This window comes from Xiphophorus couchianus, chromosome 13, assembly GCF_001444195.1.
Source record: "Xiphophorus couchianus chromosome 13, X_couchianus-1.0, whole genome shotgun sequence".
NCBI lineage: Eukaryota > Metazoa > Chordata > Actinopteri > Cyprinodontiformes > Poeciliidae > Xiphophorus > Xiphophorus couchianus.
This window is the reverse complement of record NC_040240.1, coordinates 19,877,684-19,898,918: the sequence shown is the minus strand read 5'-3', so window position 1 is coordinate 19,898,918 and position 21,235 is coordinate 19,877,684. Positions and strand designations below refer to the sequence as shown.

The 21,235-nt window shown below is 39.9% G+C and overlaps 4 protein-coding genes across 4 annotated transcripts; 3 read left to right on the top strand and 1 right to left on the bottom strand.

The window, feature by feature from the left end:
• Window positions 1-265: 265 nt before the first annotated feature.
• On the bottom strand, window positions 266-2,945 carry LOC114155675 (RNA/RNP complex-1-interacting phosphatase-like). The gene is given in 3 exon segments (XM_028035671.1): window positions 266-489; window positions 491-1,247; window positions 2,818-2,945. Coding segments are annotated over 3 exon segments (906 nt in total). The 5' UTR covers window positions 2,855-2,945; the 3' UTR covers window positions 266-377.
• LOC114155660 (gastrula zinc finger protein XlCGF57.1-like) lies at window positions 2,873-7,641 on the top strand. Its single transcript, XM_028035651.1, has 2 exons — window positions 2,873-3,225; window positions 3,987-7,641. The coding sequence occupies exons 1-2, from the start codon at window positions 2,889-2,891 to the stop codon at window positions 5,561-5,563; spliced, it is 1,914 nt and encodes a 637-aa protein (XP_027891452.1). The 5' UTR covers window positions 2,873-2,888; the 3' UTR covers window positions 5,564-7,641.
• A 1,189-nt stretch (window positions 7,642-8,830) lies between these two features.
• LOC114156664 (zinc finger protein 879-like) lies at window positions 8,831-14,240 on the top strand. Its single transcript, XM_028037227.1, has 2 exons — window positions 8,831-9,345; window positions 10,472-14,240. The coding sequence occupies exons 1-2, from the start codon at window positions 8,940-8,942 to the stop codon at window positions 12,052-12,054; spliced, it is 1,989 nt and encodes a 662-aa protein (XP_027893028.1). The 5' UTR covers window positions 8,831-8,939; the 3' UTR covers window positions 12,055-14,240.
• Window positions 14,241-15,517: 1,277 nt separating this feature from the next.
• Window positions 15,518-20,522, top strand: LOC114155765 (gastrula zinc finger protein XlCGF58.1-like). Its single transcript, XM_028035835.1, has 2 exons — window positions 15,518-16,013; window positions 17,853-20,522. Exons 1-2 carry the CDS (start codon window positions 15,701-15,703, stop codon window positions 19,793-19,795), a joined length of 2,256 nt encoding a protein of 751 aa, XP_027891636.1. The 5' UTR covers window positions 15,518-15,700; the 3' UTR covers window positions 19,796-20,522.
• The last annotated feature ends 713 nt before the right edge of the window (window positions 20,523-21,235 follow it).

Here is a 21,235-nt window from a genome sequence, read left to right as displayed (position 1 = left end):
GTTTATTGTAATTAGAGAAAACATGTTTTTTCACGTGCCAAACTTTATTAAAATTCAATTCATAAAAATAAAAATTTTAAACAGTTATTTTTTCTTCTAAAACAGATTTGTTTGTATAATAACGAGTTAGAATCATTAATATTGACAATCAGATCAGTTGTGATGCTGCAGTAAATAAGTGCAGCTGTCAATAATGGGAATAAATAATAACTAATCATCCGATCTAAACCATAACTCTGATCCAGAATCAGAGTTATGTTCATTGTTATCTGCAGGAATCGTTTATCAGCTTTTAAATTCATTTTTGTGTTTCTGGTGCAGGAAATAAATAATCACCCAGAAACTGTAAAAGAAGATAAAGTTTGTTTAAGCTAAGTCTAAGAGGCGGGGTCGCGACCCTGCGCTGACCTATGAGCAGGCTTCTTGTCCCTGTTCTCGGAGCGAAGTCGGGCTCTGCGTTTGGTTTGTTTCTGGCTCGTCTGTTTCTCACTGATTTTCTGCATTTTCACCAGAAGCCTTGACATGCTGTGCCGCGGTGTTGCTCTCCACCTTCTCCTCGTGCTTTATGAGCATTGCTGGTTATTTGCCCACGGCGAGCCCCATGATCGGGTTTCTCTCCGGCTGGTCGATGCCTCTGTTGCTCCTCTTGGCGGCGCGCTGAAGGTCTTTAATGTAGTTCTTCCTCTCCATGTGGTAACCTCTGCTGGAGTTGAAGAGCTCCAGAGCTGCCGCGGCGTCCAACCCGTCCACATCGATCAGGTACCTGCAGATCAGGTAGCCGGTGCGGTTCAGCCCGTGGGTGCAGTGGACTCCGATTAGCCTGTTGTTGTCCTGGTTCTGCCTCAGGAAGTGCCTCACCACGCGCTTGAAGCTCAGGATGACTCCGTCGTTTGGAACGTGGTGACCCTCGGTGGGGATCTTGATGTAGGCGCAGCACTGCGGGATGTCTGACACTGAGTAGTACCTGGTCGTAAAGGTGAGGTCGATGATCAGACCGAGCTCCTGGTTCTGCTGTCGCACCGAGTCCAGCAGGTCCCACATATCAAAGGACTGGGAGGCGGGAAGTTGGCAATTCAGGGTGGCCTTTAGAGGAACCTTGAAGGGAATGAACCTGGTTCCTGGGATCCTCGATCCAACCGGACAGTAGTCCAGCCACCCATCAGGAACGCCCGTCTTCTTATTCCTCTTCTTCCGCTGCTGCTGCTGAGACATCGCTACGCCTCGGAGGGTTCTGTTCCCAGTTGACACTTTAAGACATGAAACACAGAAAGATCCACAAAGCTGCAATATCAGTCTTAATGTCAGTATTTATAAAAAAAATATTCTTTTAGATATTTGTTAAAACTGTCACAATGTTGTGACAGTGTGAAACAGATAATCTGTGATAGAGTTCCTCTGCCTTCTCCCAGTGCTACAGGGGGGCCCAAAGTCGGTCCTGGAGGGCCGGCATCCTGCATGTTTTAGTTCTTTCCCTGGTTTAACGCACCTGGATCCAATGATGGCTCATTAGAAGGCCTAAGAAGAACATTGACATGCTGAAAAGGTTGTTGGTTCTACCAGGGAGAGAACTAAAACGTGCAGCAAGTTGGCCCTCGAGGACCGACTTTGGGCACCCCTGGTTACTTGAAACAACCTCTTTAAATAATATGCCGAATTCACCAGAGGATATTCTTAAGTATAAAAAAAGTAAGGTGATGTTTGTAAATGTATGTCGCTCTTCACATGATTAAATTAAAACAAAATATTTTTCTAAGAAAGTCTGGATCAATGAAGCTGAAGTTGGTTTCTGATTCCAGCTTCCGAGTTGGAAAATGGTTAAAGGTTAAAGGGCGATTACACCTAAGTTTTCACCACCTTCAGAATATTTAATCTGCTGTAGCTTAAAAAACTACAAAACCTTGACGCTTCAAACCTGGACTGGATTATTCTGCTCTAATAGCAGAATATTACCCATCAGTCATCAACGACTTGTAGCCCTGACATTCCACAACATGAAGGTCCTGGAGAGACTCCTGTCAGCCCACCTGAATAAGCAGACAAGGAAATATCAAGACCCCCTGCAGTTTGTTTATTGCAGTGGAGTTGGAGTTGATGATGCCATTATACACTGATTCAGCAAACCCCCTGTCACAAGACTGTCTTGGGAAGGCAGGGTATCTTCAGTCAGAGGCTTCTTCAGATTTAGTGCAACACAGACTGCTGCAGAAGATCTTCCCATCCAACAGCCATCAGCATCTACAATAACTCTTTGAAGCTTCAATGAGTTACATTGATATTTGATGTCCCTTTGGGATTAATAAAGTGTTTTTGAATTAGAATTGAATTTGAAAGAAGAAAACTGCATGCAACAAGTGTGAATAGTAATCTGAATTTTAGTAAAGTTTCTCAAATTAAAAAAAGGCTTCACAAATCCCATACATTGTTTTATATGTTCTGCTATTGGAGCAGAATAATCCAGTCCAGGTTTGAAGAGTGTAGGAGTTTTAGCTTGGGAATTAGAGCAGTTCTAGTTTGATCCAAATGCAACAAAGGGTCTGAAATCGGCCTATGTTGAAGTTTCACAAATCACAAACATGGTTTTAAATATTCTGATATTAGTTGAGAATAATCTATTTCAGGTTTGAAGTGTCAATGTTTTGTAGTTTGTTAACTAAAGTAGATTAGAGAAGGTGGTGAAAAATTAGGTGGAATAGCCCTTTAGGCACTTCCCGAATCTCAAACCCACTTTAGCTTCGTGTTTAAACTCAAATAACAACCAAAAAATAAAAACCGTATTTAGACAAAAGATAAAATGTTAAAATGAATCGCTGAACTTACATAACAAAGTACTATTTCGGTAGATACGCCAACTCATCAGTCAGTTGAACTGTTTCCTTGTTGCCCTCGAGATGACGTCACGCCCGCGCCGGAAGTTCTTCGTTCTGTTTCCATGTCGCCCTTTTGTTGTGTTTAAAAACCTCTTAAAAATGTCCAAAAAGCGACCAGAGAGCGGCAGCCTGAGGGCCTGTGTGGAGCAGCAGCTGGCGGCCGCAGCCTCGGGGGTCCTCGGCCTGCTGGAGGAGCGCGGCCAGGCGGAGCTGGAGGAGCTGCGGGCGCTGCTGATGAAGCGGATCGCAGCGGCCGTGGACTCCATCCTCACCGCGTTCGAAGCGAGCAGAGCGGCAGAAAGAGGGACTCTGGAGCCGGGAGAGAGGCGGAGAGGAGGCCGCGGAGAGCAGCCAAAAGGTCCGTGAGCTCACCTGTAGTGAATTACAACCAGAAAAATCATATTAAACTCATAAAAACATGATCCACCTACTACAAGTGGAGCTTTCAGCCATATGCAAAAAATTAACAGATTGATTTAAGGTTTTATCCCTGGATGGGGGCAATATAGGAGTAATAAGCCACCAGATAATAATAACATTCATTGTCATAAAAACACGTAAGATAGAAGCAATTATATTGTTTAAGGTTAGATATCTCTAATCATACCAGTTTTTCTAATATTTTTTTAGCTTCTTTATTTTTGTATGTAGTAAGTTGTAAGTTCATGCGTTTTTGTTTGTTTAGTCATGTTTTTTTTACTGCTTATTATGTGATCATAAAATTCAGTTTTTTGTGCAATAAAGTGGAAAATCAGTCACCTGACACTAATAAAGCATAAGTATTAATATAATTTAATTTTTTCACATTTTTGTCACATTTATAATCACAGTGTGTTTCATTTGTGTGTTACATGATGATTTCATTTTTCCCAAGTTATAAGTGAAACAATCTGCCAGTGGAACTAATACTATTTCATCAATTTTAATGAATTATTTTTTAAAACAAGCTCTTATATCTTTCTGAAAAGTTACCTGTGAGTTACTTTTGTCTTATTTTAAGTTTACTAAGATATTTACAATAGAAACTGAACCGACATGCAAGATTTTGTGTTTTTATTATTGTCAGTTGCAGCTAGTATTATCAGCAGCAAATTAATTTGTTGTTTATTTTCTTTGCAGAACTGTGTCTGTCTGTTGGTGTTAGGAATCAGCCTTTCCAAAGACCATCTGGTTCCACTTCCAGACTCGACCAGCAGGCGGCTTTTCCAGACGATGACACGGCAGCTGAGGAGGAAGAGGATGATGCAGTTGCAGCAGAAGAAACATCTCCCAGCTGCAAAGTTTGTGGGAAATCCTTTGACACAAAAGGCTTTTTGATCAAACATGTGGAGAAACATGCCAAGGAAGAGGCGAGTCGGTGCGGTGTGTGTGGGGAACATTTGGAGTCCAGCGCCGACCTGAAACGGCATCTTCAGACGCATCGCGACAGCTGCTGGACCTGCGACTTCTGCAGCAAAAAGTTCCCCTCGATCCGAGCTAAGGAGACGCACGCGCGGCTGCACACCGGTGAGAAACCGTTCAGCTGCCGCCACTGTGGCAAAGGCTTCAGCCAGAAGGGCAACATGATGACTCACCTACAAACCCATGTAGAAGAAAAGCTCTCTGAAGACTCCGTCCACAGCATTTCACCAGAGCAAGACATGAAGACCGACAGTGAACAGACGGCGTTCACCTGCAAAGTCTGTGGAGCAGACTTCCTAACGACCTCTGACCTCAGGAGACACGCTCGGAGCCACAACCAGCCGACCGACAAGAGCAAACGCAGAAAGCCGAGTCTGACTCCTTCTCATTCCTGCAAGGTCTGTGGGAACGCTTTCCACAATAAAGGGAACTTACTGCGACACACAGAGACACATTTAAATCACCCCGACCTCCTGTGTGGCGTCTGTGGAGAGCGGGCCGAGTCGTCCGAGAGCTTGCAGCTCCACATCCAGAGTCACAGAGAAATGAACAAGACCTGCGACATCTGCGGAGACAACTTCAGGGACATGGAGATCCACATGAGGACGCACTCCGGGCAAAAACCTTTCAGGTGTAAAGATTGCTGCAAGGATTTCCCCAGGAAGAGCTCCCTGGAGAGACACCTGAAGCTACACGCCGGCGAGAGGCCTTACATCTGCGAGTTCTGCGGGAAGACTTTCATCGAAAGCACCGTCCTCAAGCGGCACATCAAGAGCCACACCGGCGAGAAGCCCCGGATTTACACCTGCGAAACCTGTGACAAGAAGTTCACCATGAGCCAACATCTGGACGTGCACAAGAGGATCCACACGGGGGAGAAGCCGTTCCCCTGCAAGGTCTGCGGCAAGACCTTCAGGCAGATCGGCAACCTGGACTCCCACATGAGGATCCACACGGGCGAGAAGCCATTTATCTGCAGCCTCTGCGGGAAAACCTTCCGCCAGAAAATCTCGCTGGAGACGCACGAACGTTTCCACAAGAAGGACAAGGCGTTTGTCTGCCAGGTGTGCAGGAAGGGCTTCGTGCAGAAGATCGACCTGAAGAGGCACATGCTGACGCACACCGGTGAGAAACCCTTCAGCTGCCACGCCTGCGGAAAGAGCTACCAGGAGAAGCGCTCGCTGGAGTCGCACATGAAGGTCCATGCGGGGGAGCAGGCCGCCAAGGACCCAGTTGTGATGTCACACATAAAGCAGCAGGAGGCGGAGGTCCAACCTCAGTTCACTCAGCTGTGATCTGCTGCTGTTTGTATATAAACGACTCAGCTCCTTCCTGTCTGATATAGGAAAAATGGCCCAAAACAGGAAGTCTGCTCTAACATTAAGAGACAGAGCTTCCTGTTTCTGATGCTTTCTGTAAAGGTCAGCTCCATCCAGCTCACTCTCACTAAGTTAGAGTCTGAAAGCAGAAACTCTGAGTAAAAACACATTTATAACAGCTGAATTGAATCTTTTCTGGATGTGATCCCCGTTTCAAGGCAAACTAATTAATTAATTAGTTTATTTCTTCCGATTAATCTTTTCAGACCAAACTAGAACTGTCATAGTTGTTTCAAATAATTTAAATCTGCTTTTAAAGATTCACAAATTGTTTAGAAAAACTTTAAAACATTCCTTTTCTAATTTTCCTGAAGTTATTTCAATATTCTGCAGATCTTTAATGCTCACTTTATTCAAAGATTTTATTTTCGACTTTGTTTTTAGATTAGTTGTATCCATTTGAAAAGTCCAAGTTCCAAGTTTTGTTCGTGTCAATACACAGAAACCGCTAGCAGTAACGCTAACCACAATTATTGCTAATAAAAAATATGAAAGGCAATTTGAAAAATACATTTTAGGTAGTATTTTTGTCTTTGTTTTAAAACCTCAATCAAAGCCTGTTTGATTGCAGAGCTGTGTAACTCTCTCTCTCACACAGTGTGACGTCACCTCTCATTCTGATTTAAAAGGTTAATGATTAGTCACAGCAGAAATGCTTTTTATTGCTCCTGTTTAGTAAATAATTTTACATTTCTGACAGCAAATTGGAGCCATTTCCACTCTTATCACTGCTATTATTTATTCTGAATGAATTTTGTACAAAGGTCCCCTGAAGAAGTTCAGTTCTGTGCTTTATTGTGTGCAAAAAACAAAAGTGAGCTGCAAATAGCTATTTTAAGGTAATCTGCTGTACATATTTCACATTTGGGTTTAATTTGTACAATTAACTTCGTTCCTGAACTTGGAGGATTTAACTGGTTTTTAGAGTTTCTGTAAAGCAAAGAGTCGACTTGTGTCATCTGCACTTTCATAATAAACATTTTTTATGGTAATTTATCCAGAAATAGGGAAAAAAAGATCAGAACATTTTGAATAGAAAACTAGCAAAATAACTACACTATTCCTGTAATATTAAGTAACTCTTAGCTGTTGACTGGAGTTATTTATAAATTAATTGAAAGCTTTATTAAAGCTGACAGAATAATTATTGCTACTAATTTTGTTGACATCAAAACATTAAAAAATAAATCCTAAAAACAATTTTCAAAATACTGAGAAAACTTTAGATATCACCTAAAGTGATTAATTTGTGAATTATATTACTATTGTAACTTCATTAACAGTTATTATTACTTGACTCCATTCCTAAAAATACCCAAAAAGAACCGTTTCTCTTACAACATATGATACAAACTATTTTAACATTTTTATTTTTATCTATTTTAATCTTATTTAATCTTTGTGCTTTAAAAAGCATATTTTATACAAATTTCATATTTCAAAATTTATTATTTCCTGGACACAAATTTGAAGAATTTTTTAAAATCAGTTTCTTTAAACAGTTTGGGCCTCAAACCAAAACAATCAGCGGTGAAAAGATCAAGACAAAATATTTTCTAGAGCTTATAAAAATCTCCTGAATTGTTTATTATTGTACAGGAACCTTGTAAAATAATTTAAACTTGATTCTTTTTCCCCCCTTTTTTGTTATGAAAAGAAATGAGGATCAAATACGTGACTATTGCTCACTTATAAACGTATCTTTGCTATAAACTCAATTTAAACTTGTAAAATAGTTTAATGCATTAAAATTGTTTTTGTGTTTTCCCTGCATTGTTTTGACTGAGTAGTAGCTTTTAGTGTTTTTATTTTTCTGCAAATTTAATGTATTTTTCTCTTTTTGTTTGACTTTAAGAGGAAACTTTTATTTTGCAGAACTTTTATTTGAAGTTGTATAATGATGTGGTGATGCTGGATTGTCTTTTATCCTGAGTTACTTCTGCTAAAACTGTGTGAAATTTCAAAAAAATAAAAACGGTTTGGTAAAATTTTGATGGCGATTGTAATTATTGGCTTCATGTTGATATTTTCTTGCAACAAATGGTTAGTAGAAATGCAGAGTCAAATCAAGATGGAGAAAAACGTCAATAACTGGGGAATCAGATCGATCGATCACTGAAACATGGAGACAGAAAGCAGACACTGCTCACCCAGCAGGGGTCGCTGTTACACCATAACAGTAAATGTAAGCTTTGCGTTTTCGTGTTTATTTACATTATAGACAAACGCAAACACTGCGCTCCCACCTCTTAGTTTATGTTTTGTTATATATTACATTGTATTTTAAATACATGTAAAACTGTAAACAATACAGTCATGTGTGTTTACAGCTTTTTTTGTTTGTACTTTTGGAAATAGTGGATAAATATCGTTTGATTACCTTAACCAAAAGTGTCAAAAAGGGTGGTTATTATGAAAATTTACATTTGTAAATATGAAACTTGCCAAATATAATAAGACTAATTGCCAGTACTCTGCCTGAATGTGCAATATTTCCATGAAAACCAAAGATGTATTGTCAACATTACCAATTATAAATGTATTACATTATTTCCAACATGTTCTTGTGATACATTTCCAGACTAAATCACTTACAGTTGGGGGTTATTGTTTGTGTTTATTATATTTTATTATGTATTAATTAATTAATTAATTTCACACCTGGCCATGGTCTCTTCCAGCTGCTGCCATCAGGCAAGAGATACAGAGCAATAAAAACCAGGACAAATCGCCTAAAAAACAGTTTTTACCCGATGGCAATCATGGCACTAAATTCAAAGGCATAAGAACTTCTGCTCTTGAGACCACTTTGTTAAAAATGTAAATTCTGTTGCGACACCTCCAGGCGCTGCAACCATCTTCTGATGTCTATTTATTTCTCATTTTGTACTATTTATTTCTTTATCTTTGTATATTATGTATATACACATAACCTGCATCTTAACTCGAGTCGAGCAAATCTCAATCTCGTTGTAATCTGTTGATGACAATGACAATAAATCTTATCTTATCTCTTATCTTAGTAGGATAAATTTAGAGTAAGAGTTTTTGTTGTCATTGTGTTGCTTATAAAACGTTTTTTCCTACATAAAAACAGCTGAAAGTGGATTTTTAAGTTAGTTAATAAAGGTATTTACAGATTCTTCCTGACCAGCAGAGGTCGCCGTTTCCTCTTTATGCCTCGCGTTCACTAAACGGAAGCGTTTTCCACAGATTTCCTTAAAAAATTGTGTTTACATGCTCCCATCCTCTCTCGTGTTTTAGTGGCTTTGGGAGGCTAATCTGCGGCAGAATGAGCGCCATTCAGCTGCTGCGGATGTCGGTGCACCAGCGGATCAGCGCCGCCGCTGAGGACGTCCTACAGCAGCTGGAAAACGGGGAGAAAGCGGCTAAACTCCGGACGCAGAGAGCAGTGATAACCGCGCGGCTAACGGCTACCGCGGAGGAAATCTTCGGACTGTTTAAGGAAACTTTAGCGGGGTACGAGGAGAGACTGCGGCAGTCCGAGCAGGAGATATGCCTCCAGAGAAAGCAGCTGGACGCTCTGCTGAAACCTGAAGTCAGGCTACAAAGGTCGGAGCAAATGGAGGCTTTTAAAGCCGCAGGAGCCGCTGCGGCCAGCGCTTACTCATCCAGTTCCGGTCAACTTCACAGTAAAAGCCCTGCAGATCAGAGTGAAGAGGAAGTTGAAGACACAGGTGCGATGAAGACGCCTGAAATAAAAATTAGTACCAACAGAATGTTCTCAACTAACAGTGGCACTTATTCAACATATTGTTACCCAAGTGAAAGTACAAAATCGCTGTCTAAGAAGTTACTCCAGAATTAGAAAAACTTTACTTAAAAAGAGCCACTTGAGTACTGAATAATCATAACATCTGATTTAATTGTTTTAAAAATGTTGTCATCAAACAGCCAAAAATATACGGTTGTGTGCAAATTCTGGTATTTCACATATTGAAATGAAGAACAAATATACAAATAAATAGGTTTTAAGAAGACATTTCTTTTCCAAATATCTTTTTTATCAATATAAAACTACTGAAACTACTACTAAAAATACCCTGAAACTCAGAAATTTGTAAGTTTTTTCCTAGAAAAGCTCAAAGATTAAGCTCAAAATTTCAGATTTTTTTCTAACGCATTTTTGACTTTTGGAGCTTAGAAATCTACTTATTTTTTCTAGAGAATTTCTGAAATTAATCTAATAATTTTTGAGTTTTTGTTTTTTGGCAGAAATTTATTCCTCTTTTTTTCCATCTACGATGGCATTAATACACCATCCTTCTTCCAAAAAAGTGTTTACAAGCCGTTTACTTTCTCCTAACTAACTGCCGAAGTTCTTGTTGACATGGTAACCGGAAAAAAATACGTCAAAGATAGCTTGTTGCTAAGAGCGCACATTCTCTCATATTTCTACAAATGCAATATAACAAAGCAGATTTTTAACACAGATGTCCCACTCTGACTAAATTTCAAACCCTAAATTTTTACCGATTTCTAGCAAGAATTTGTTGAATAATTTGTTTATTGATGTAACTTGTTAAGATTGCTGTGACACACAGTTACAGTCGTACTTACTTAAAAAAGATGCAATAAATAGTTATTTTCACATTTATTGACATCGCAATAGTGTCTCAAAATATTGTGATAAAACTTTAAGTCCATATTGTCCACCCCTACATGAAATAAAGTCATTTTGGGGAGAATGTCTGAAACATTTGGATTCTAGAAAAGGTCAGAAAAACACTCAAGTTTTTAGAGCTGTGTTTTTTTTAAAGTCTGTTAATCTCTTGAGTCTAAACATGAAGCTTTTGTTTCTAGGCCTTCTGAAGGTAGTGACGCTGGACGACTCTAACCTGCCAGCCCAGTTCGACTCAGCGGACCTGAATCCGCTCGATTCTGAGAACGTCAGCGATGCTTCCTGCCCGTCGTCGCCAATCTCCTCTTCTCCATCCTACCACCTGGCGGCCTCTACGTGCACCGACGATGACGACGACTGGACGGAGAGTCAGTCTCTCAGGTCAGAGGGCAAAAGGAAAAAGAAGAGAGGTCGGCCTTGCAGATCCGTCGAGAAAATGGAAGGAAGTCCGCCTCTCGGATCTTCTGGGAAGAAGAAACGAGGACGACCTCTCGGATCTTTGGGCAAAAAGAAGAGAGAACTTCTTGGTCTTGAACCTTTAATTATTGTGAAAAAGCGAAAGCGCACTCCTCCTACAGAGCGTTTCAGCTGCCATGTCTGCGAACGCCTCTGTCCGGGAAAAGGCTTCCTGCTGCAGCATGCGCTGCGTGTCTGCGGCAGCAATCCGGACCGGCGCTGTGGCTTCTGCGGCGAGCTTTCAGACTCTGCTGATGGCCTGATGGCTCACCTGCAGGCTCACCAGCAGAACACAAAGAAGTGCTCCGTCTGCGAGAAGACGTTCACTTCCATCAGGGCTCAGGAGCTGCACTTCCGCATCCACACGGGGGAGAAGCCGCATGAATGCCCTGAATGCGGCAGAATGTTCCGGCAGAAAAGCAACCTGATGTCTCACATGCTGGTTCACGCGGCAGAAAAACCGTTCAAATGTAAAGAGTGCCCACGTGCCTTCTGCCACATGACGTCGCTGGAGCGCCACATGGAGGAGCACAACAACGCACTCATCCTCTCCTGCAGCATCTGCAGTCAGGAGTTCAGCAAGCGGAAGGACCTGCGGAAACACATGGCGACCAATCACAAGGACAGCGTCCCTAAAGCGAATAAAAGCCGCACATCTATGTTGACCAACTGCAAGGTGTGCGGCGAAGCTTTCGACCGGAAGATCCTGCTAGTCAGGCATGCTGGGACTCACGCGCAGGAGCCCAATTGCTGCTGCGGCGTTTGTGGGAATCTGTGCGACTCCATCGACAGCCTCAACGCTCACCTGCGCTTCCACCGGGTTGCCGCCAGGACCTGCGAAACCTGCGGGAAATCCTTCCCCGGCCGATCGGCGCTGCTGATGCACCTGAGGATTCACACCGGGGAGAAACCCTTCAGTTGTAGCTTCTGCGACAAGGCCTTCAACCAGATCGGCAATCTGAAGATGCACTTGAAGATCCACACGGGCGAGCGCGCTTTCTCCTGCAGCATCTGTGGGAAGGGCTTCACCCAGAAGAACAGCCTGGACACGCACATCCGCTTCCACAACAAGGAGAGGCGCTTCCTGTGCCAGGTGTGCGGGAAGGGCTTCATGCAGGACGTGGACCTGAAGAGGCACATCCTTGTCCACACCGGGGAGAAGCCATACGAGTGCAGGGTCTGCGGGAAGAGCTTCCAGGCCAGGCGCTCGCTCAACGGTCACCTAAAGGTTCATGAAGCTGGCGGGATGGCGGGCGTCACCGAGAACCAGAGGATGGACAGCTTCTTCTCCGGACCCTTCCAGCTGTAGATCAGAAACTAAACCTAGGGCTGAACAAAGCGGCTTAAAAATTAAATCTCTGATATGATCAGACCCAATCTGATTTCAAATTTTATAAAACTTTTTTTCTCTAAAAACCAATTTACAAATATCAGAAAACATTTTCAAAAAGGGGTCTTTTCTTTGATAATACCTTCTGTGAGTTTTATGAAGGAGAAATTAGGGCAAGGCTACGAGAATTTTAGCTTAGTTACAAAAAGGTGCAGTTTTACCAGACAAAACATCTGAATATTAAGAGAAAAGCATAATTTTAATAAGAAAAAAGCTTTGATAAAGCTATCAAGATTTGTTGTGACCAGTTCAGTCCATGTGGTTCTTTTTCCGAAATGGACTGAGTTGTTTGCTCATCATTTCAAAGTCCTGCTACTGATTAAAATTTTTTATATTACCATTAAATATTATCTGTAAAACCTATTCTAAAGAATAATTTTACTAGATGCTCAATATTCCTCATTTAATTTTTTTTTGTGTTATTTTTCATGTTGGAGTTCTCATAAAGTTACAACTTTATTCTCGTGATTCAAAAACCAGACTTAGCCTGATGCTAACACTCTGTTGTAGAGTTGACCTGAATTCAAAATCCAAATAAATAAAACAAGATGGCCGCCCTGGGCATGCTGACATCACTCTGAACTATGGAAACTCACAAAGTGGATTGATGGAAAAAAATCCAGATTTTCCAAAACATTTTATCTTTCAAATCCCAAAAATTCAATCAACATCCAACTTGCTGTCTTTTATTCTTCTTCTGAAAACAGATTTCTGGATTTCTTTGTGGTCTCATCTCTTGATCTGGACATAAACAGTAATTAATTTTTCTAACTACAAACTTATAAAAGCAGGAAAAATGCTGTAGGTTCTTAAAAACAGTTTGCAGGTTTGAGCCCAGCAGGAAATGGAGGAATTAATAGATAATCCCCTAAAAGAGACAATAGAAATAAAAGCAAGATTTTTAAAATTATTTGTAATTTTGTTTTAATGCAAAGAAAGGTGGAAAAATATGAAAAATTGGAAATTGAACTTGGTATAATTTTTTAAAATGTTTTTAAGTCAGTCTTTTTGCCACTGCACACAATGAAGAGCTGCAGCAGAAATTAAAATCTTACACTAAACATGAAGCAAAAGGAGTTTTTCAACTCAAGACTGAAACTGAGCTGCTAAATAATAATCAATAATCTGTTGAATCTGATTTTTTAGTGTAAACATGGAATAAATTGATGATCAGATCCTGAAGTGGAAAAATAATTCAAAAAGCAAATCCCCATTCCACTGTGAGTTTAATCATTTAAATCATTAATTTGAGCTTAGCGTTAGCATCTCAGCATTCCTGTAACTGTTACTTTACTTTCACCGTAACGATAAACTGACTCAAACGAGGTCGAGAGAATAAAGAAATGGACGCAGAAATTAGAAAAGTTAAACGTTTTCTAAATATTTTATCTTTGCTATTAGTAGAAATATTTGATTGCAAAGTCAAAATAAACTGATAAGCATTGATTTAAGTACATTTATCCTGCCAAATTCTAATTTATTGGGATTATATGGGACTACAAATTGGTGGAGGGATAAATTAACCCTGAGAAGATATTAGGATAATATAGGATTAGGTAATCCTAGTGTTAAATCTCAAGATAACAAATGAGGTTCATATAGTCAAACCATCTCAATGTAGCTCACAGTTGGATCACCTGGATAGAAAAACCAGGATCAGTTCTGAATCTGCAGGAACTGGTGTGAAAGTAAAACTGTTCTCTGGTTGGTTCAGTTTTTTTTTTTATTTTAATGTAAAACCAGTTTGGAGCATCAAGAGCTTCCAGTAGAAGCTGCAAGCATGAGACTGATTTTATTAGTCTTCTGTTTGACATTTTGTCCCACAGTTGATGCATTTTTTTTTTTACAATTTCAGACAGGATGTAAATATTTCTGTTTTATTAGTCAAATGTTACAATTTGGTGATTTTGTTCATCTCTCCTAATTATAATCGCCTTAGGTTTTAGGTTGAGATTGGATGAATTGGACCTTTGGTGCTAATTATTATACCTACACTGTAAAAACAAACTCTTATTAGGTATTTTTGGTCTAGTTTCTAGTGAAAACATCTTACTACATTTGAAACAAGACAAAACTAAATTACTAATAATTTTTCAGCAAGATAAAGGAATGTGTTTTAAGTAAATAATTCCATCCATCCATCCATTTTCTGTGCACCCTTGTCCCTAATGGGGTCGGGAGGGTTGCTGGTGCCCATCTCCAGCTACGTTCCGGGCGAGAGGCGGGGTACACCCTGGACAGGTCGCCAGTCTGTCGCAGGGCAAGTAAATAATTCCTTAATTTTATTTTAAAAAAGTAGTTATTTCACTTAATACAAGACATTTTTCCATGTTAGAAGTGAAATAATCTCCCAGTGTAATTTGTATGTTTTCATTAATATAAAGTAACTATTAACTTAATATTAATATTAAGAAACTGAACCAAAAATACTTGGTAAGATTTAGTGTTTTTACAGTGTGGAAGCTGAAACAAATAAAAAACTGACTAGATATTAATTTCTACTTAAATAAATAATTTTCTTTTCTAAATAATCAAAATACTGAGCATTGATCTTAATCTGTGATGCAGCTTTTGCTTTTTTTAATGAAGGTTTTATAACAGAAGCAGTTGAAAGTGTTTGTTTTTCGTTTCTTGGCATGCAGTCTCTGTTTTTTCTAAAGACTCAATGCTGAAGGATTCTTCGTGAATTCAGCAGAATGTTCCTCTGAACCTGGTTTAACCAAAAACCGACGTTTAAAGCCGTCACAGGTCGTGTGATATGTTGATTATTTGTTAAAGTTTTTTTACATGTTGTTGGACATTAAAAGTTACTCTGGGCCCATTTTGAGCCTCATCATCCTGACCGGTGATCAGACAGTCGGAAACTCAAAAATCCTGTCTTGTTTTCAACCAGTGAATGCAATTAAATGGTACCAGTTTGTGGTAGCAACACTCTTCAGTGTGGACAGTGTTACTGAGAGAGGAAAACTGTTTGGTTTTATGTTTTCCCTTAATAAACGGTCATCAATCATTTGAAAACTGCTTATGGTTTTCTTCTATTTACTATTCATTTTTGTCTAAAATTAAGGTTTATTTCTTCTTTATTTAACCTTGAACCAGGTTTAGAACAAATTCTCATTACTGACATCTACCTATTCAGAAAGCATTAAAACATCATACAACAGAATATTGTAGAGCAGAAAACAGAAGAATATCATAAAACTAAGAGATTTTTAAAAATAAGAATACAAACATATTTTAAGCGTCTTTGAGAACCCTTTGTAAAGCACTATATGTCTGATGTTTCATATTCATACTGACTAAATGTACTGTAATACGTCAAAAAATGGGTAAAAAAATCAATGGAAAGCAAAGTATATATTTTTATATTTAATTACTTTTGTTCATTTTTAACTGTAGTGAACGTTGAATGAACCAGGACCACAGAAATAATTGGACATGTTGTGCTCCTCCGGTCCTGCAGGGGGCGCTACGTCTCTCTGCTTCCTCTCAATGACCCGGACAGATCAACACAATCTGGACTGTTTTCCTTCCTGCAGTCCGGTGGACGGAGCTCTGCATCGGGATGTCTCTGTCTGTGTGTCCCCAGAGCTGCGGGCTCCGGCCACTGACCGACTCGGTGTCGGAGCTGCTCTCCAAAGTCGGCGAGGAGATCCTGGCTACGCTGGAGAGGCGCGCCGGGGAAGCCGGGTCGTTCAGAGGCTCGGGCCGCTTGGTGCGGCTCCTGCGGCCGCTTCTCACGGACGGGATGGCGGCAGCCGCGGAGCTGATTGTTCAGCTTCTGGAGCGGGAGGTGGAGGAGTTCCGGCGGCAACTGGAGCGGCAGAGCCGGCTGCTGGAGGCCGCACTGAGCCCGGTGGTTCTGCTGAAGCGGACGGGTGAGAACCGCTAGCTTGAAGCTACAGCCCAGGTCGACTGTTGCTAGGCAACCAGAGTCCAATCAGAATCAGCCTGCTGATCATTTACAAGAGAAGCAATTCAAATTGATGTAGACATTTTGGGTATATTACTAATTATTATACATATTATCAATTTTATTATAATTAAAAATACTTCACTTGCTATTTTTTGTTTGTTTTTTAATCCCCTGAAAGAGACATTTTCTTTTAATCCCGGACTATTCACAAAAAGCAACAACAACAAAAAAAATTGTCATGGGGCCCAAGTTTCCTGGGCCCCTGCATCAACCATCAAGTTTAGAGTTTAAAATGGTTTTATAAAGGTCCCCCAGTGTACTGCTTTTCCCCTTTAAATTTCAGTTAAATATAAAAGTTAAAAAAACATTTTTTAGTACTGCACTGCTCTATTTAATGCTAATTAGCTATATTGACCCGTCTTTGAAAAAAAAACCCATTTAATTAAATGGAATGGAAAATGTTTGGTCTTAATCTTACAGTGAGAGGAAAGGGTCATTTGTCTTTTTATTCATATATCTGATTTCATATGTTTAGTTTTCTTCTCGTCATTCATTTTTTCTGGGAAATCTGTTGTTTCAACAAGGTTAAAAATATTCCCAGATTTGGTGATACCATCAGTACGTTATTTCATTCTGATCAGCAGAGTGATTTGACTATCATAAGAAAATCAGAACTTAAATTTTACTGTACAAAGTAAATAAATTGGAGCTTTATATTACAACTTAATTAACTTATTTGCTCCACCGATAACTCTCTGCAGCATTGCCTTCTGGCCCAGATTGTGGCATAAATGTTTTTTATTACTGATGGCTGACTGATACTGATTTCCTGTTTTCTTCGAGGTCCGAGCCCCAGAGTCTCATTATGTTTCCAAGAACTACGACCCATATAGGCTCAGATGAGTAGAGTGTATCTTAATTCAGCAATTAAATGAAACTAACATTAAACGCACAACAAAAATGAGCTGCAGTTTCCGTACTTTAGGTAGTTCTGAATCGAACAGAAGATGACTCCCTGAGCTAATTTAGCTTTCTCTAAACAAAGTGACAGATTAAGAGGGAATATTTCAGTTTTTCTGCATTTAGTGAACAAAATAAGATTTTTCAGCACATAACCTTTTAGTCAAGTGGAAATTGGTTGATTTTGATTATTTTTGACTTGAATTACATTTTAAATTATATTTCGTCATTGCTTTCATGAATGTCTGTCTTCTAATGCCTTTAATAAATACAACATTTTTACCATCCATTTTTTAATGTAAACAGTAAATAAACTGGGCCTTGTGAAAGCATGTGCACCCCTTTAACCGTTTTTGTTTTGTCACATTACTACTAGGCCTGTGACAATAACAAATTTCATTGGATGGTAAATTGTCCCAGAAGTTATTGCGATAATAATGTTGTTTTGAGGCCATTTTCAGGTGATAAAACAGTATTATAATGCAAGAACACATTTTCAAAGATCAATAAACCTTACATTCTAATGAACATTTAAAAAATGTTAAATAAACAAAGCAACAAATAAAATTATTTAGTTTCTGTAAACAAAACAAAAAGTTGAGACGAAAGCACCAGACTGAAGATTTCTGTCATCCAGGTTTTGGTTTTGAAAGAGAAAAATAATAAATCACACAAATAAAAATGATCAGGCTTATTTTTCATGCAATGAATTGATGTATTGCTTGCGACAGGCCCAATTACTACTATTAAGGACATTATTGTGTTTTATTTGGTATTTATGTGAAAAACTAACAAAAGTTGAAATATTTGTATGAACTAAAGATGTTTTCTTCTCTGTCAGTCTCAATCGGCTCCTCTGCCAAAGAGATGACCACAGATAATGAAAACCTCCCGCTGCATTCAGACGCAGTAACTGCTGCCTCCTCTGACATTTCTGCTGCTGAAAGTGATGAAGAACGGATTGAAAACTCCTCAGATAAGAAAGAGACAAACACAGCAGATAAAAGAGACGAATCTGTAAGTAATCAATGTTTAATCTGTGGGAAAACTTTCCGTCACAAAGTAAATCTCATCAGACACTCGGAAATTCATGCAGACTCACCTGAAAATCTCTGTGGAGTCTGTGGAAAACACCTGGAGGCTTCAGGAGATTTATCCGACCACCTCGCATCCCACAGGGAAACCGTTTGCATGAGCAGGTTCTGTGAGATTTGTGGGAAGACATTTCAGAACATGGAAACTCACGTACGGAGCCACACTGGGGTAAAACCGTACAGCTGTGACTTCTGCAGCAAGAGCTTCCCACGGGCCAACGCACTGAAGAGGCACAAAAAGATCCACAGCAGAGACAAACCGAGCGCCTGTCAGATCTGTGGAAAGACATTTGCTGAGAACCAGATGCTTCTAGAGCATCTGAAGACACATGAAGATCACCGCAAAGGGGAGGATGATAGTTCAGAGATGGCTAAACTGGAAGTAAACGTAGAACCACTCCCTGATGATTCACTCTGCTGCAGAGTTTGTGGAGATTCCTTTCACAGTCGAGGCCTCTTAAGAAAACACGCAGTAACACACAGCAGCGACTCCAGATGTGTGTGTGGAGTGTGTGGGGAGCAGCTGGATTCATCAGACGTTCTGCAGACTCACTTGGAGTCTCACATGGAGGCTGGTGGGACATGCAGCGTCTGCGGGAAGAGTTTCCAGAACATGGAGACGCACATGCGAATCCACACAGGGCTGAAGCCATACCGATGCCCCGTCTGTGGCAAACGCTTTCCCCGATCTGGAGCTCTGAGGCGACACAGGAAGACCCACAGCGCCAAGCGTCCACTAGACAGAGAACAGGAAGTCCAGAATACAGAAGGTCAAAAAGCAGAGATGTCAGGTAGTCCGTCATCCTGCTGCAAAGTCTGTGGGGAGAGTTTTCAGAGCAAAGGCAATCTAAGAAAACATGCCAAGAGCCACGCTTCAGAGTCTGTCTGTGGGGTGTGCGGTGAGGATCTGCTACCATCTGAAACGCTGGCCGATCACTTGCAGGGCCACAAAGACAAAGGGAAAGTCTGCCACATCTGTGGCAACACCTTTCAACACATAGAGATCCATATGCAAACCCACACGGGCATCAAACCATACTCCTGCAGCATCTGCGGGAAGTGCTTTCCTCGACCCGGTGCTCTGAGGAGACATAAGAGGATCCACAGTGGGGAGAGGCCGTACATCTGCGAATTTTGCGGGAAGACGTTCATCGAGCGCACCTCTCTGACGGCGCACATCAGGAGCCACAACACCAACCGAACTGTCAGCCGCGTCTCCTGCGATACCTGCGGGAAGAGTCTCGCCTCTGTCCAAATCCTAGAAGTTCACCGGAGGATCCACACTGGCGAGAAGCCATTCCCCTGCCGCATCTGTGGGAAAGCCTTCCGGCAGATGGGAGGGCTTAACGTCCACATGCTAACGCACACGGGAGAGAAGCCATTCAGCTGTACTCTCTGTGGCAAAAGCTTCTCCACCAAAGGATACCTGGAAACCCACATCCGCTTCCACAGGAAGGAGCTGGCCTTCGGGTGCCACCTGTGCTGGAAGGCCTTTGTCACCAAAAATGACTTGAAGAAGCATCTGTTGACCCACACTGGAGAGAAACCCTTCAGCTGCCAGGTATGCGGGAAAAGTTACCAGGAGAAACGCTCTCGAGACATTCACATGAAGGTGCACCAGGTGGTCCATAACAGCAGGAAGTCAACCAGAGGGCAGGAGGGTCTCCAGACAGACTTCATCCAGCTGTAGAGAGTCAGATTAGTTCAAACTCATAAATAACAAATTATAATAAGACCTTATTACCTGTTGAACAGTAATCACATGAGAGACAAGACTGTTTAAGTTTAAACCAGAACAAATGAAAGAACTGGAGAACTAGACTTACAAATAATAAATTTTTAGCCTTTTGAATACAAAGATCTTATTTTCAGATTATTCCTTTAACATTTACAGAAAAACAAACAAAATGCATTCATATGGAGAATTTTTTTTTTTGATTTTCTGAGTTTATTTGAATGAAATTTGAGCATTTCAGTCATGACAGACTTGATCTTTTACTGAGTTTTTACTGAGTTTGACATTTTAGTTGTTTTCATACATTATCTTGAAGGCCCTTAAATGTGTTTTCATTAATTTAAACAGTCTTTATTTTCAAAGATCTGCTATAATTTAGTTTTTACCAAAGAGAGAAAGTTGTAAATGAGGTTCGACAAAATTTCTTGGTATTTTTAGTAGGAAAGTTGAGAGCACCATTTTCTGCATCGAAATATTGTTGAATATATAAATAATTAAACAGCTGGAGACGTGTAGCATCACATGTTTTGTTTATGTTTGTACAACCAATAAAGAGTTGTGCAAAACATTATTACTAATTTACAGTCTGCTTTTTATTTCAAGACATTTTATCTCAAAATAAAGACATGAGAAACATGTATTTGCTGTTTTTAATGGATTAAAGTTGAATCTGTACACATGACCAGTAAGTTTTTCTCATTTCGTAATTTTAACTATTGATAAAATATTACACTTGTAAATGTATAGAAATTATTGAAACTGCTTTGGATTACATTATAGATATCTTTTTTAATTTGATCATTTCTTAATTTGAACATAAATCCATATCTATATAATAATCCATTAAAAAAATTATTTTCAAAGCACATTGTAATTTTTTTTACATGTTAGATTATCGCTTTTAAATTTTTTTTAAAATAATTGTTGAATTAATGTAAAATAATTTAAAGTGTTAGTTGTTCATGTGTTAAATTAGTATAAATTTGATAAGAACATTTTAATAACAGTCATTTGAGACATAAATTAGACTTGAAAAATTGACTTGTAAGCATCTTTGCTACGGATTTAAGCGGCTCTGTGATGGTTTTACTTTAACTGTTGCTGAATGTGAAGATCTGGAAGCTTCTGGACTTGAAGAGCTCAGTAAAAAATAAAAACAGAGATGTAACAAAGTTTTTCCACCAGATGTCACTACAGCTTTTAAGCTTGAACTGTTGAAATGGGACCTTTAAAACATAGAGGAAGATTCAAACCTTTGAGCCACATATAACCTGCACTTCTTCCTTATTGTCTAATCATATAAACTATTACATTTAAGTTTATAAACAATAAATCTATTATTAGTTCTGTGATCAAAGGTGAAGATGGCCTATAGTGGACTTAAACATTTACTTT